A 17,497-nucleotide genomic window follows, 5' to 3' on the forward strand; every position below is an offset into this window, starting at 1 on the left:
GCATAAGCCAAGGGGAAGTTTCCAAAGGGATTTTCATATGCTAAAGAAGCCTTACAGGATAACTGAGGCTTAGCTATTTTCAAGCTAAGGTGGTTTTTCCCCCTAGCAAAGCATTAACATTAAGACAGTAGGGAGTTGCCAGAGAAATGTTCTTCTCAGCCTGCCTCAAATATTTGTCACTGGGTTGCAAGTTATAAAGAAATTTTACCTTCCATTTCCTTCTTGCCTTTGTTCCCCACATCACTATGGAGGGGAAAGTGATATTAGGGCTCTAGGAAACTGAGTCCATAGGTTTCTGGAGATCAGGCTATTGATAAGATTGCCTTTTTTCTTGTAATTTACTAAGCCATTTGTAAACTGATGGCGACTCCTGTCCTGTGTGTTTGCTTCCCCTTTCCCTGGGCAGCCAGAAGTGCCTGAAGAATATCACACATATCCCACCAGGGCAGGGTGGGAGGTGGGGATATTCCAGCTTCTACTTTGCTCTCAGCTTGCCTTATGCTCCCTCATCAGTTGATGTACTTGTTCTTTAGATTACTCATGAGACATTGAACAGCTAACCATCACCTTAAGTTATCTTTATGGCTGACAAATTTTCTAACAGAAAACATGAGCTTATTTGACTTTGAGTAAACTAGATAGAATACAAGTCCTATGTCTATATTATATTTAATACTGGTAACTCTAAAGACTTGTCTGTTTTAATTAAGACAACGAAATTAGCTTTTAAAAAAAAAAAAAGATTATCCTAGTTCGCTTGAACTTGGAAAACATTTGGGTTAGTTTCTGTATTTCAGAGAGTATATTTGATTTATATAAACACTTGTTTTTAAGCAACTTAAAGCTCTTTGCAAATTAATTTTGGCACTGCCCTCTGAAGGTAGAAAAAAATCACATCTATAACATTTTTAGACATGTATGTATATGCACATATATGTACACATATATAAACATACAGATGCAAACGGATCCCCCCTAATTTATAAATAATTGGATCCAAATTGTCTTTCTAGCAGATAGAATAAATTTACCTGATCAGATGGCTCAAACTTTTTACTAGTATTTTTCACTTACCTAATTTCTAAATAGACTTAAAGTAAGAATTGCCTCCCTGAGGACTGCATTCCAAAGAGGTGGCCCTAGATGTTTCCTAGAAAAGATGGGTTAGGACATTTACATCTCAAAGGCACAGAGAAAGAATGCAAGTTCCTCTAAGAGAATCTTTGTTGCCTAAGACCAGAATTTTTACAGAATCAAGACTTTTGAGATGAATAGAGGAGGTTTGGGAATTGGTAAAAAGGAGGGGTGGCCTTTTTCTGTTCTCGTAAAGACTCAGTAAGACAAAGATAGTTGTTTATAATTCCTCAAAGAGTTGGGTTGCACCCTGAGTGCTATTAAGGAAGGGGCTGACCTACCTATCCAACTACTTTATCAATTTGCTCTTTTGTATCTGGGAGACTGTGTTCTTGATTTAGAGCTGTTTGTCTTTGGAGCCCTATCTCACAACCAAGATCATGACCTGAGTCAAAATCAACAGTACAATGCTTAACCAACTAAGCCATCCAGGCACCCCATTATTTGGCCAACTTCTGACCATAGGGTACTGATGAGGTTTTGGGATGATGGTGGGGTTTGGAGCTGACAGTGAAGAAAGAATTCTTGAAGACATCTTTGGTGCAAAAAGGTGATTTTATTAAGGCACAGGGACAGGACCCATGGACAGAAAGAGCTGTGTAGAATGACTAGTTATACACTATGGACTTGGGGGCGATAAAGTCAAAAGGTAAGTTTCCAAGGAGACTAATATGCTCAAGACTCACAGATTACTGGAGGCCTAGCTATTATCAAGCTAAGATGGTTTGTCCCCCTAGCAAGGCATTAACATTAAGACAGTAGGGAGTTCCTAGGATTGCCTTTTTCTTGTAAACTGGTGGAGACTCCTACCAGTTTAACCGTTTGGTTATTTTCTCCCTTTCTGGTTTGGGGTAGCCAGGAATGTCCAAGGAATTTCACACATATCCCACCTGGGGTGGGGGAGGGGGGTGCTGGGCAGGGGAGGGGGGGGAAGGGGAGAGGCTAGCTTGTACTTGGCCTTCAGCCTACCTTATGCTCCCTCATCAGTACCATGGAGTTCCATTTTAAAAAGGTCTTTGAATTACTTTGTCAAGTTTCAATGAGCACAAATAAACATTCATTCAGATTTTGCCCTGGCAATATTGAACCACCCCAGAAGACTCACTCTTCACCAGCTTCAGCCAATTTTCCAAGGATCTCACTTTGTAAGTGTTTCCATTAATTTTAGCTTCCCCTTGGCTGTTTAAGGGAATAACTGATAGTGATTTACAAGAGAAGCCCTCAGGGTCCCATCAACCCTAGCCTGGGGGGAGGGGGGGTGTGGGGCAGAGGTCCCTCCTTTGAGTAGATAAGGAGGCATTCAGATTTGATAAAATCTTCAAGAACAATCTTTTTTCCAGTGTCACAGTTGATTGCACCAATCTGTGGTTCTGTGCTTTAATGGACCCCCCAGGATGGGTGCAACAGGGGAGGCCCAGCTGTTGTCTTAGGTTTCTGGCTTTGGAACTGTTGCAGTTTTAAGGCCACCAAAGTCAAGGACACTTGTTTATGGCCCAGTGGTCTCTTCAGAGTGGAAAGGCAATTCAGGTAATGAATTAGTAGACTGAGTACTCAGGTAAAGGAAGATTGAAGGGGTTGTAGATGTCCCGTGGTCTTAGAGTCTTTTAGGTAACTCTTGTGTCTGTTTAACTTCTCATTAGCCTTTTGTACTGAATCAGTGAATGTATTTTGGAATTTTGGAGACTTCTACATACCAATTAAAATAGGTATCCCATCCTGGTTGTTGATAAGGGAACCCTTCAAGTGCACTTCTAGTCAGTAGATTGAGCTTCCAGGACCACACTTCTTAGACATTAAGTAGGTGGGCTGGAAGGTAAAGCACTCAGTTCTCTGAGAGTTGAACATCTTATTCCTTTAAGCCTTGGGTTTCTCTGAGCCAAATTAATACCTAAGAGGGATGTACTGGAAGGTTAGGATTTTGTGGTGTTTTCTATGTACCTTGTGACACAGAGTTTTTTTTCTTGAGGTTGCTAAGTGACCTAGTGTTTGTTCTGTGACCAATATGTCCTTGCATGGAGTCTGGGCACACTGGCCACTTCAATCTAACATCTTTGCTCAATTCCCCACCTACCAACTTTGCACCTTTGGCTTCCAAGATTCTTATTAGCAGTGGCTTTTAATAGTCCAACTTGTGCCTATTTCCATTGTGTTGTGCCATTGGTTAGAAGAGGTCAAATTTCTTATTTCCCCACATCTCCCAGAAGTTTATGCAATGGATATACCTCCAAGCTTTAGGAGTTCCCTAACTGCTGCCTCTCTTTGCAGATTCCCACTATAATTGTCTGGAACCTTTCTGGGAACTATATTTTAATATATACATATTTTTATATATCATCATATATAAATATATATTTTTAAACCTATAGTTTGTTTAGATCAGAGAGTTGCACTCAAAGCCTGGAGTGACTCATCCACAGCCTTTGGTTTTGACTAGAACAACAGAGAACTCAAAGTGTTTATCAGGTTCCTTGCCTGTGTGTTTCATTGTCCCACAAGCCATTGGCAGTCAGCTTCAGATTATCCTCATTGCCAAAATCAGTTAAAAATGATTAAAGAAGAGGGGCACCTGGGTGCCTCAGTCAATTAAGCTTCCAACTTTGGCTCAGGTCATGATCTGATGGTCTGTGGGTTTGAGCCCTGCGTTGAGCTCTGTGCTGACAGCTCAGAGCCTGGAGCCTGCTTCGGATTCTGTGTCTCCCTCTCTCTCTGCCCCTCCCCCGCTCACACTCTGTCTCTCTCTCCTTCAAAAATAAATAAACATTAAAAAATATATGTTTAAAAAAATGATTTAAGAAGACAACATAGGTGATTCAAACAAACCTTATCTGATGCTTTATGAAGCAGGCAATGTCCACTCCCAAGAGCCCAGAGACCTGCAACCCGGGCCAGAAGGCAGGAAACTTTTATAGGATTAAAAGATAAGGAAGAAAGTAAGCGGCCACAGTTGGCTTGGTGCCAGCTGACTGAACACACTATTTCTGGCCAAGTGGAACATTTACAGGGACATGAAAGTTATCTAAATTTCAGTTTGCTGATTAGGCACCCTGGGCAGGAGCTGCTTCCTCTTGGGCCTAAAAATTTATTTCAGCTATAACCTGTTAGCCAAATGTAACCTATGGCCGTCTTTTCAATAGTCTGAGAGCTAGCAATGCTTTTTACATTTTTAAACATTACTTAAATGTTTTTTATTTATTTCTGAGAGAGTAAGAGCTAACGGGAGGGGGCAGAGAGAGGGAGGGAGAGACAATCCCAAGCAGGATCCACACCATCAGTGCAGAGCCCAGTGTGGGGCTCGAACTCACGAACTGTGAGATCATGACCTGAGCTGAAATTGAGTTGGACATTTAACCGACTGAACCACCCAGGCACCCCTTTGCATTTTTTAAGGCTAGTGGAGTGTTGGGGGTGTGTGAGAGAGACCATGTTTAGCTCACAGAGTCTTAAATACTGTCTGGCCCTTGACAGGAAAAGTTTCCTGACTTTAAGCTATTTGTGCCTCTTGTTCAAATAGGGGTGACTTGCACCCTTATGGAAGCAGGGGTATAAACCCTGTCATAGTTTGGTAATACAGTGATACTTGATTCTAGTTGCAGTGAGTTCTTTTTTCCCCTGCAGAGGGGGGATAGGAGGAATTGATGAGCCAAGCCATAGGGTCCCCAGTTTTAGAGGTGTCCACAGTAAGCCTGAATAGCAATCAAAGAATCTAAATGTAAAAGCCTTCGGTGTTTTCTTTCCACACCATACCTAACCTACTAAAGTGATATGCACAGGTGTGATGTCCTGCGTGAAAGCAGTTGCTTAACAAAGGGCAAATGGTGACATGATGTCAGAGAGCTTGCTGCACTTTCATTTTTTTAAATCTCATCATGGGAATCAAAGATTCTCCCATAAAGTAATGAAATCAGAATACAAATAGAATGGGAAAAAAATAGTGTATTCCCAGCTTCTTCCTAATTATATACAAGACTCATACTCATTTAAGCATATTTTATAAATAAGCAACTTTCATCAACACGGAGGCAATTTAAATGCTCGTTTTTGCCGTGAAGTTGGTGACTGTTGTGAAAGGCTTAATGATACAACCCCAAGTTCCTGCCTTAGCTACAAAATTTCAGTCCAACTTTTGCTACAAACCTCATGGGAGAATATCAAGTATATATGCGCTTTCTCTGAGAAACTTTACTTCCCCCTGCCCATCTCCCATAGACCTACCCTTCCCATCTTTGAAGTATATTTTTACAAAAGTTCTCTGTAGTCTCCCAAAAAAGACAGGAATATAAAATTAACCCACCTCATTCTCATGTGCCTTATTTTTCAGAAATACGTAATCAGTTTCTTAATTACCAAGTAGCATACAGAAATTAAACCAGGTCTTTAAAACTGTGCCACAGCTCTTTGTAAACACAAAATGCATTTTTCTTCTCCAGTAGACATTGGTTCGCAGGTCTTCATTTAATTTGCTGGAATAAGAAGTGATTTAGTAGATCAATACATTTAATAAAAAGGCTTCTCCATTCATCCTCAGCTGTCAGACACTAGAAACTAGTAATAGATGATTTCTTAATAAACTTACAATGAATTAAGAGCCTCACATTTACCTTTGTGTACCTGGTAATGGCAATGGTAGTTTTATAGTTGTTATTTTAGTGGAATACAGACATTATTCAGGGAAAATCACACCACACTATCGTCTTTGAAGAGTTTAGCAAAGGTTTGGAGTGAATAATTGGTTACTCTAGCTTCAGTGCTGCTCAAAGTTACATGCAAGCCAACTGGATACTCAGGCTTTTTACTCAACACCATTGTGTTAGTACACACCTGGATGTCATGTCTACTTCAAAGAATTTCCATGCTCCAAGGTCATGTCCTTTGGTCAAAAGGTGGTAGCTGAGAATACCTAAGAGATTTCTGCATCACTTACCTGTAGAGCTCGTCCTTTGGTCTCAATAGGGAGAGTAAAGGCAGAAATGGCACATACAATGCAGACTGATGAGAAAAGACACAGGGCCCCCAGGAAGGATGCGCTCATAAGAACCTGCAAGTCACAAGGAATGACTCCATTTATTGTGTCCCAGTCACTTGTCAGCTGATTTTTTTTATGTCAAAGGGGAAATCATCTCTCCACAGACATGAAAGAATGTCTTTTGCAGCCATTCTATAAATTGTGCCTTCCCGACGCCTCAGGGGAGTTATTTATTTGGGCCCAGCTACTGCAGGCATTTTGTGTGATTCTGTGAGTGGGGACTGACATAAGCATGTACTGGCCAGGTCAGACCTCTCTGCACCCACTCCTCCGGCATCTCCAGAGCAAACCAGTACCTAGGAAAGGTAAAAAGATCTGGTTTTCCCACACTCTCATACCAGTTTAGTTTTTTCAACCTCTAGTTCATTTTATGCAGAACTCCCTCTGCCAAACATCCACTTGTCCCCTTCAGTTCTGACAGGATGAATTAGGGAAAAAGGTTTTGGAGATGTAATCTGTAGTGTCTGGAAAGATGACATGTCTATCTATGTTCATGATGTTTCAGGTGTGACAATCGAAACTGGTGTTCATTTTTCCACATTCAGAATGAATTTCTACCAATTTGTACACAACCTTTGGCTGAGATCCTGCTGTGTTACTAGCTAGTTCACACATTACCATTTCCTACATCCATTAACCCAGAGCTGCCTGAAGTTGCAAAACCTAACTGCTCTCCTAGCTAGGACCAGAGGCAACTGCATTTTGGGTTTGGGGGGGTTTTGTTTTGTTTTGTTTTGTTTTTAGCTTCCCTACAGAGAAACCGTGCTGGGCTTCCTAACAGGGCTCTAGCCACCTAGTAGATGTGAGTGGATAGTCTTCCAGTAAGTTCCTTTCTGCCTAAAGTCAGTTTCTCTTGTTTGTAACCAAGAACCCTAATGCCTGATTATAAAAATAATTTGAGAATTCTGTTACAATTCTCAATTAAGAATTCTCTGTTCTCTGTTACAATTCCTGGATTTCCAGGCCCCCCTTTGATGTACTGTATCAAAAAGAAAGATCTATTCATCTCTACTTCTAAAATCCAGCCCAGAACAGGAACAAAGAGGGACATTACACAGTGATAAAAGGTTTAGTCAATGAGGAAACAATTTGGAAGGTTTACGTACCAAAAAGCTTCAAAATATATTCAGTAAAAACTGAATGGAGATCTAGATAGATCCACATACAGTTGGAAACTTCAAGACTGTCCTCCCTCAACAATTGATAGAACTAGGCAGAAAATGGAGGCTATAGAAGAACTTCATGACACCATCAACCAACAGGGTCTAACTGACATTTACAGGACACCTTACCCAACAGCAGCAAAGTACGTATTCTTTTCTACTGCCCCTGCAACATTCACTAAGATAGACCATGTTCTGCGGCATAAAATGAACCTAAAAGATTTAAAATCCTAGAATGTGTTCTGACTAAAAGAGTGTCAAACTGAAATAACAGAAATATAACAGCAAAATCTCCACTTCTAATCCATGGGTCACATCTCAAAAATAAAAACAACAAAGAATATTAAATGTGTGAGACACAATAGGGACAAAAAATAAAAAAATAGGAATAAATAAGAAATGTGTAGGACGTATATGAAGAAAATTGTAACTAAAGAATATGTAAAATTGAGTAAATCTAGTTCTTAGAAAATTGTGAAAGTATACTTCTCAAAGTCATCTGTAATTCTAATGGATTCTCAATCCAAATTCCAGTAGGATTTTTTTTTTTTTAGTCAATTTAGGGGAAAAAAATTGACCCTAAGGTTTATTGGAAAGAATTAACATGCAAGGAAAATCTGGAAATTTCTGAGAACAAATGCAAGTGAGAGAATCTGAGGGAAGTCACCAGCCTAAGTGGTAATAACGTTCTAACCATGAGCAGTGTGATACTGGTGCCAAAATAGAATCCAGTATGGAAGTGGGGGTTTCCAACAATGGAGTCATGGTAAATCAACTGAGAATAGCCAGACAAAAGGATGATTAGTGGCCCTGGGAACAACTAGCTAGCCATTGTTTTGTTGATTTTTAAAGCTGAATTCTTACCTCAGGCCTTAAGCAGAAATAAATTGTGAAAAGATCAAAGAATTTAATGTTTTAGATGAAAACACTGAAAGCTGTTAAACTGGTAGTATATTGGAAATATTTTTAGAAATAATGCATGAATGATGAAGGCCAATAAACATGATACAAAACATTAACTCTAGAAGTGAAAATACTTGGTAAATTGACTACATAAAAATTTAAAATTTTGCAATATGTAGATATATGTGTAGATAGATGGAGAGTTTGTGTATGTGTGTTTATATATGAGCCTAGGTACATATATACTCACACAGATGTACATAGACAAGTTACAACATTTGATAACTGCTGGTAGCCCATCACCCCTTCCCTTCTATTCTTCCAATTTCCTTTTTTTTTTAATGAAACCAGGAAGACAATGACTATAAAACCTAACAAAAATAAAATACATACACACAAAACCCCAACTGCCCTCTCAAGTGTATTGATTCAAAAATTGTAAATAAGTACCAGTAAATAAAACCTAGGGGTTCACTAACAAAACACTGGCTAAGTGGACCCTGGCTGCTATCCCCTGCACCACGGTGTGAAAGTTCTCCCCACCCACTCCTGCTCCCTCCCTCATTTGCCCTGCCAGGTGTTCCCCAACAAGTCTCTTGCACATTGAATTCTCTGTTAGCATCAGCTTTCCCAAAGACTGAAACTATTTCAGTAAAATAGTTGGATACAAAATCAATATAAAAAATAAATTCAGGAGCACCTGGCTGGGTCAGAGGAGCATGTGACTCTTGATACTGGGGTCATGAGTTCAAACCCCATGTTGGGTATAGAGATTACTTAAATAATAAAAAATAAGTGCATTTTCTATATTAAAACATTCAAAAACAATTTTTTAACTTGTATTCTTTTTTGACAGAGTGCAAGTGGGGACAGGCAGAGAGAGAGGGAGACTCAGAATTGGAAGCAGTCTCCAGGCTCTGAGCTGCCAACACAGCACCCGATGCAGGGCTCCAACCCACGAACCGTGAGATCATGACATGAGATCATGACCTGAGCTGAGAGTAGGATGCTCAACCAACTAAGCCACCGAGGTGTGCCCCTCAAAAAATGTTTTGATGCCTACTACATGCCAGGTACTGGAGGAGCTAGAAATACAAAAGATAGTAAAACAAGCCCATATTGTCCTCACAGGGCTTAAAGTGTTGGAAGAGAGCGATTTTGAATAGCCTGGCAAAACAAATCAGCAATTATAATCTGATAATCTGAAGGAAAATTTCAAGGGGTCATAAAAGCTCACAGCAGAGAGACCAGACTTAATTTAAGGCATCAGGGAGGGCTTTTCTGAGCAGAGAATCCTAGCTTACTGGAAGTGGAGACAGGGTAGAAAGGGAGAAGTTTCCAGTCCATGGGAATAGCAAGTGAGAGAATCCCGGAAGGCGGTAACTGTGGTAATCAACTACAAACACCAGATTGCTTACAGCTAGGTAAATGGGTATGAGCACAAGGTTGGGAGCCTTAGTGGTGGAGTCTTGTAAACCAAGTTGAGGATCTGGGTCTTCGTCTAAGAGGAAGGGCAAGACAATAAAGGATTATAAACAAAAGAACACAGATCAACATGGATACAGGGAGGAGAGGAAGTTGAAGGAGAGTAAGAGCTTGCAGAATAGTCCGGATGCTCTCTTGGCAGCCCAGTGTGGTGAGGGTAGTTTGAACCAGAGTGGTGCAGGTGGTGAAAAAGGAGGGAAGGTGAATTATGCAGGATCTACTAGGAGGCTAAATCCACATGGTTGGGGACTGAATAGCTGGGGAGGGTGAAGGGAGTGAAGACCAGGTTGGAAAGTGACAACATTCACTGATGGGGACTGTGTAAGAGGAATGCGTTTGGGAAAGATATCCTGAGTATGATTTTGAGACATTTGAGTGGAAATGCCCAGGAGGTGATTACATTCATGAATCCGGAGTTCAGAAGAAAGACCTAGTCCAGAGATACAAAGTTGGGATTCATGAGCAAATGACTGGTAACTAAAATCATAAAAATTGGTGAAATCACCTACATGGAGATAGATTATAAAAAGATGAGGGTCTAAAACTGAGCACCGAGAATCCTCAACAATAGAGAAAAAGCAGAGGAAGATCAATCACAAGTTGAGAAGGAACAGCTGGAGATCCAGGAGAAAACCCAAAGTGTGCCAGGTGATGGATGCCAAGGGAAGAGGTAGCCATCAGTGTTTACAGTGAGGGAGAAGTCAAGTGTGATGGGAGATTAAAACAAGGTTTGAATTTAGAGACATGGTCATCATCAGAGACACCATCAAGAATCATTTTGGTGGAGTAGGGATGGCTGCAGCAGGTTTGGGGGCAAGGGAATGAGTGGGGAAAGGAAGTGAGGACAGTGTAGGAAAGGAACCCATTCAAGTAGTTTGGCTGGAAAGAGAAGGAAAGAAAGTCAATGGGGGTGAGTTTACCTTTTGTAAGCTATGGAATCGTAAGTACATTAAATGAGACTTGAGGGGCATCTGGATGGCTCAGTCGGTTAAGCATCCAACTTCAGCTCAGGTCATGATCCCACGGCATATGAGTTTGAGCCCTGCATCAGGCTCTGTGCTGATAGCTCAGAGCCTGGAGCTTGCTTCAGATTTTGTCTCCCTCTCTCTCTGACCCTCCCCCGCTTGTGCTCTGTCTCTCAATTATAAATAAACATTTAAAAAAAAATTTTTAAATAAATGTTGACTGGAAGCATTCCATCTGGAGGGATAGACTAGAATCACAATACAGATGCGATTATAAATTTGAAAAACTCAAGAGGCTCGAATGAAAAACCATCTTGAATGCATTCAGTGAGCTGGCTGTTTGCAAATCAACAGCTTTTCCAAATACAAATAACTTAGAATGCAAGACTAGAATTTATAATGAAAGCAAATAATCTATTCACAATAACAATGAAAAGCCTTAAAATGCCTAAGAATAAATTTAACAAGATATGCAGGAGCTCTTTGAAGAAACACTAACATGTCAGCAAGGAACAGCATAGAACAAACATTGAACAAATTGACACAAACTCTGCTCTTAGGAAGATAATACCAAGGGGGAAGAAAAGTCCATTTTTTCCTAAATTAATGGATACATTTAATGAATTAATCATTAAAATCTTAATAGGATTTGGACAGGCAAGGGAGGCACATTGTAATTAAATGATTCTGAGGCTTATCTGAGAAAAAAGAACAATTAGGTGGGGCCTAGGCAGCCAGTTTTGAAAATGTACTATAAATATTCAACTAATAAGAATATGACAATGACGAAACCAGACAGATTAATGGACTAAAATAGTTAGGCTAGAAATAGACCAAGAAATTGTGGAAAGGTAAGCAAATAGACATTTCTAATCCAGGAGTAAAAAATAGGTTATTAAATCAAGTGTGTAGGGACCACTGGCCTTCCATCTAGGGAATCATAAAGCTGTTTGCTGCATTAGGCCTCCTACTGCTGTATCCCAATGGCCTGGGAGAGGACAAGTCAGGGATTTCTCGATCGGAACCAGGGATGCTTTTAAACACTTTTATATGCATGCTATACTTCAATAAAATGCATATGAATCCTCTCCCCCAAAATGAGAAGTCCACAGAGTACGGGCAAGGAGATGTGTATTTTCACAATCCTAATCACAGAACACAGAAGTTGTAAAGAAAATACTAATAAATTTGTGAACTTACAGTTTCTGTACAAAGCAAGGAGAACATAAATAAGAATGAAAAACAAATGGAAAATTGGGACAAATATTTACAATATGCCGGAAAAATGGTTAAAATCCTCCATGTATGAAGGACTCACCAATCAAGGATTTAAAACTGAATTGGAAAATGGGAAGGACCCTGAATGGACAAGCTAAAAAAGATAAAATACCCAATTAAAATGCGCAAAGAACATTCAGTTTCATTACTCGTCAAAGAAATGCTAAACATAATAACAAAGATCATTTATTGCCAGTGAGACTAGCAAATATGACAAAGAATGACAAACCCAGTTGGCAAATCTGTGAAGAAGCAAGACCTTACTCACCAGTGCAACATTCCAAAGGAGAGTTTTAGCACAATGTGTCAAAATGGAAAATGAGCAGACCCCTTGACCTACTTACCACTCCAATTCCTAGGAATTTATCCTAAAGAGATAATCCCAAAGTTAGATAAAAATGCAAGCACGAGGACGCTCATTACTGTTATTTATAATAGAAAAATATCCAATAGTCTAGACCTTTAACAATATAGAACCGATAAAGTAATTGGAAATTTACTTTTGGAATATGCATACAAGGGTCTATTTTTCAGCATCAACAGAGAGCTTGACTTTTATTCATATGAAAAAAATGTCTGCAATGTATTGTTGCATACAAAAAGCAGACTACAAAATGTATGTTGTTATCAACCTAAAAAGTTCCCATTCAAGATGGCAACATAGGAGGATCCTGAAAGCAACTCCTCTGTGGACAGACTGAATCTACAGCTAAATGGGAAACCATTTCCTCTGAAAGAAACACAGAAACTAGCCGAGCAACTCCTAAGCATAAGGTAAACAAGAAAAAAATCCACATCAAAACAGTAGGAGAGGCTGAGACACAATCTTGCCATAAACCCCACCCCTGGTGCAGCCGCCACAATCAGGAGGGAACTTAGAACTCCAAGCTTCTCCCTGAGGACCTAAGGGTTTGAATCCCACATCTGGCACCCCAACTTTTAAGACCTGTGCCTGAGAGATGAGTCCCCACAACATCTAGCTTTGAAAGCCAATGAATGGGCTTGTATCCATGAGATCCACACAGCCACATCAATCCGAGAAACAGTTCTTAAAGGGCTCACATGAACTCACCTGGCTACCTACCCCTCCCTCCCACCCATCCCCGCTCTCCCTCCCCCACCAACTGCCACCCTCCCACACCCCCACCCAGGGTACAGAGGCAACACACTGAAACACATCCAGTCTTTTTGTGAAAGAGGCCTATTTTCTTCTCTTAAAGCATCACCCTGATAGGCAAGCATCTACTTGAACACACAACGAGGAATTTACTGAAATATTCTCCAAATATGGAGGCCAGCAGTTGCCAGCTTTACATCCTCCCTCGACCTTGCTCCAGATCTCTGGTATCTCCAAGGAAGGAGCTCGTGCACATGTCTGGTGCCCTAGTTTTTGTGGCTACTGCCCAGGAGACATCTGATCACCTGTCTCCGATGGCCAGCAGGGCTGAAGTTTATGGGTCCACAGGAATATAACAAGCAAACAGTTCCTGTACTGTAACCAGCTACACCACAGGACACAGCAGTGGAAAGCTGTGTCTGGATTTCTGGAAAAGAGGCCAATTAGCTGATCTTCATAGCTGTAGCCTGTGGTCAGGTGTCTAACTACATACACATTTAGGGGCCAACTGTAATCCTCCCCAGACCCTTCAGAGGGTGAGTGCCATCTTCTCCCTCTGGCTCACTCCAGGTCACCAGCATCTCCCGGAAAGGAGCTTAAACATATGTCTGCCCCAGTTTTGGTGGCTGCCACCCAGGGGCACCCCTTGGTCATCTGGTTCTGGTGGCCAGCAGAACTTCTATTCATTGGTCCCATAAGACCGCAACAGACAGAAACAGTTGCCAGCTGGCTGCCTGCCCTCTGACCCCACCCAGAGCACAGCGCAGGCACGGCCGATTGAAACACGGCAAACACACAACCAGTCTTTCTGTAAAGAGGCTGATTCATTTATCTTCAAGGTGTGGCCTGAGGGGCAGACTTCCACTTCAACATACATTTAGGGGCTGACTACACCACTCTCGAGAGAAGCAGTACCAGCTTCACACTTTCCCTCTGCCCCACCCCATAAAGTAGCAAAACAACAAAACAAAAAAACCCCTCCACTAATCTGTGAATGGATACTCAAAATAAAAAGATGTTAAGTGTGACATCAAAAACATAAAATGGGTAAGTAAAAAAATGGGTGCCTACAAATGAGTTCAAACTTAAACTGTCATCAACTTAAAATAGACTGTTGTATCTATACAAGGTCTTACATAAGCCTCGTGGTTACCACAAAGCAATAACCTAGAGTAGATACACAAAAGATTAAGAATCCAAGCAAACCTCTACAGAAAATGATCAAGTCACAAAGGGAAAGCAAGAGAAGAAGAAGAAGAACAAAGCCAGAAAATAATGAACAAAATGGTAGTAAGTGCATACGTATCAATAATTACTTTAAATGTAGGACTAAAGTCTTTAATCAGAAGGCACAGAGTGGCTGCATGGCTACAAAAACAAGACCCATCTCAATGTTGTGTATAAGAGACTTACTTCAGATGTAAAAATGCAAACCGACTCAAAGCAAAGGGATGCAAAATTATATTCCATGCAAATAGAAACAAAAAGAAAGCTGCGGTACCTATATTTTATCAGACAAAATAGCCTTTAAGACAAAGACTGTGAAAGACAAAGAAAGGCAATACAAAATGATAATGGGATCAATTCAACAAAAATGACATAGCACTTATATTTATGTACCCAACAGAGAGGCACCTAAATATACAAAGCAAATACTAACACACCAAAGGGAGAAATAAGTAGCAATAATACGAGACTTTAATACCACACTTTGATCGATGGATAGATTGTCCAACCAGAAAATCAATAAGGAAACATTGGTCTTAAATGACATGTTAGACCAGATGGACTCAACATATATACAGATTCCATCCAAAAGCAACAGAATACACCTTTTTCTCAAGGATACATGGAATGTTCTCCAGGATAGATAATAAATGTGTTAGACCACAAAACAAGTCTTAATAAATTTAAGAAGACTGAACTCCTATCAAGTACCCTTTGCCCCATTAGTATGAAACTAGAAATTAATTACAAGAAGAAACTGGAAAATTCACAATTATGTTGAAATGGAACAACATGTTACTGAACAGCCAAGGAGTCAAAGAAGAAATCAAAGGAGAAATAAAAAAATACCGTGAGATAAATGAAAATAGAAATGCAACATACTAAAACTTATGGATACATAAAAAGCCATTCTAAGAGGGAAGTTCATAGTGATAAAGCCTATTTCAGGAAATAAGAAAGATCTCAACTAAAAAACTTAACTTTATACCACAAGGACCTAGAAAAAGAACAAATGAAGCCTAAAGTTAATAAAAGGTAGGAAATTGGGGCTCAGTCAGTTAAGTGTCTGACTTTGGCTCAGGTCATGATCTCGCAGTTCGTGAGTTCGAGCCCCATATTGGGCTCTGTGCTAAGCTCAGAGCCTAGAACCTGCTTCAGGCTCTGTGTCCCTCTCTGCTTCTCCCCACTCTCACTCTGTCTCTCTCTCTCTCTCTCTCTCAAAAATAAATACACATTAAAAAAAATAGAATGTAGGAAATAACAATGATCAAAGTGGAAATAAATGGACACTAAAGAGACAATAGAAAAGATCAATAAAACTAAGAGCTATTTTGGTTAAAAAAAAAAAAAAAAAAGACAATCCTTCAGCTAGACTCACCAAGAAGAGAGAGGACTCAAATCAGAAATGAAAGAGGAAATGTTACAACTAATGCCACAGAAATACAAAGGATCATAACAGACTATTATGAACAATTATATCAACAAATTGGACAACTTAGAAGAAATGGAAAGATTCCCAGAAATATACCATCTACTAAGACTGAATCATGAAGAAATAGAAAATGTGGGTGTGCCTGGGTGGCTGAGTCAGTTAAGCACCTGACTCTTCATTTCAGCTGAGGTCATGATGTCACGGTTCATGAGATCAAGCCTCATATTAGTCTCTGTGCTGACAACATGGAGCCTGCTTGGAATCCTCTCTGCCCCTCTCCTGCTCACGCTCTCTCTTTCTGAATATAAATAAATAAACCTTAAAAAAAAATAGAAAATCTGAACAGGTAAATTACTAGTAAGGAGATTAAATCAGTAATCAAAAAATTCCCAACAAACCCAAGTCTAAGACCATTGGCTACACTGGTAAATTCTGCCAAACATTTAAAGAATCAATACCAATCCTTCTCAAATTCCTTCAAAACATATAAGAGGGAACACTTCCAAACTCATTTTACAAGGCCGGCATTACCCTGATACCTAAGCCAAAATCTTTAATGTTTATTTATTTATTTTCAGAGAGAGAACACCTGGGTAAACAGGGGAGGGGCAGAGAAACAGGGAGAGACAGGATCCCAAGCAGGTGTCCCTAGACCGCTATCTTAAATCATACACAAAAATCAACTCAACTCAACCTAACGCAAAATTCATCATGTCACCTCCCTGCTTAAAACCCTTCGATTATTTCCCACTACTCAGAAAAAAATCCCAACTCCTCAATATGCCTGTCAGGCACTTTCTCTCCCTGTACATCTCTCCCCTTAACTCAGCACAGCTATTTTCTGTTCCTGGAACACCCCAGTCTCGGCTGCATCTGCAGGCCCTTGCACCACCAGGCATCCTACTTGAAATGCTATTTCTCTTTGTAAGTTGTCAACTTCTCATATTCCAGGTTTCAACTCCATTGTCACCTTCCCCGAGAGGTTTTGCCTGCCACCCCTTCGATTATCAAATTACCTCCACAGCACTTATATCATCTGAAATTATCATAATTATTTCATATTTGTAAATTCCCAACTTGAAAGGAAGCCTCTTGAGAGCAAGAATCTTGGGGTGGGTGTTCTGCCAAGCATTAACAGTAGGCTTTCCCTGGAAAAGTCCCACGGCTACCATATGCTAATTTCCATACTACACTACCACCAAGGGTAATTTCAAGGTCCACCGTGACCACAACCAGCTTGTAAAATTTCCTGAAAACTTAACAGTTCACTTTCACAAGCCAGGGCAGGCCAGCTCCAGCCCCACCACTGGAAACTTGTCTGACTTATTTACTGCTACAACTAAATAAAACTAGAACAATGCCAGGCACAGAGCCAAGTGTGTAGTAAGTGGTGATGGGGTGTTGAGTTGGAATAAAATAAGTCTCAATTCTGTTCAGTCAGATATAGATGGTAGCTAGTTGAGTCCTTTTTTTTTTTTGCCAGCTGCCAAACTGTTTCTAGAATTTGCAGACAATTATTTTGGAGTCAGCTTGTTGAGTGGGTCATTACAAGAGGTTCCTAAGTGAAGAGCAACAGGAGGAGGAAGAGGAGGAGGCAAGAGTGAGGGGAGTGAAAAGGGAAGGGGGAAGAGGAAGAATTAAGTGCAAGGAAAGCTTGTCTCCTGGTTGGTATTTTCCCTGTTGATGGCCATGCTTCTCAGCAGGCGGTCCACAGACCAATCCCATCAGCTTTGCTCTGGGGACTTGTTACAACTACTGTAGTGGTCCCAC

At 40.4% G+C, this 17,497-nt stretch overlaps 1 protein-coding gene across 3 annotated transcripts in view; it reads right to left on the reverse strand.

Annotated features, from left to right (window-relative positions):
• Window positions 1-5,106: 5,106 nt before the first annotated feature.
• Window positions 5,107-17,497, reverse strand: part of SVOPL (SVOP like) — a 67,253-nt gene continuing 54,862 nt past the window's right edge. For 2 of the 3 annotated variants that reach the window (XM_060633230.2, XM_078435951.1), the window contains one exon: window positions 6,032-6,169. In XM_060633230.2, coding sequence (XP_060489213.1) covers window positions 6,032-6,169 — 138 coding nt within the window. Of the gene's footprint in view, window positions 5,595-6,031; window positions 6,170-17,497 lie in introns of those variants that run through there. The other variant, XM_060633234.2, reaches the window with a different exon arrangement.

Source organism: Panthera onca, chromosome A2, assembly GCF_046562875.1.
Source record: "Panthera onca isolate mPanOnc1 chromosome A2, mPanOnc1 haplotype 2, whole genome shotgun sequence".
Taxonomy (NCBI): domain Eukaryota; kingdom Metazoa; phylum Chordata; class Mammalia; order Carnivora; family Felidae; genus Panthera; species Panthera onca.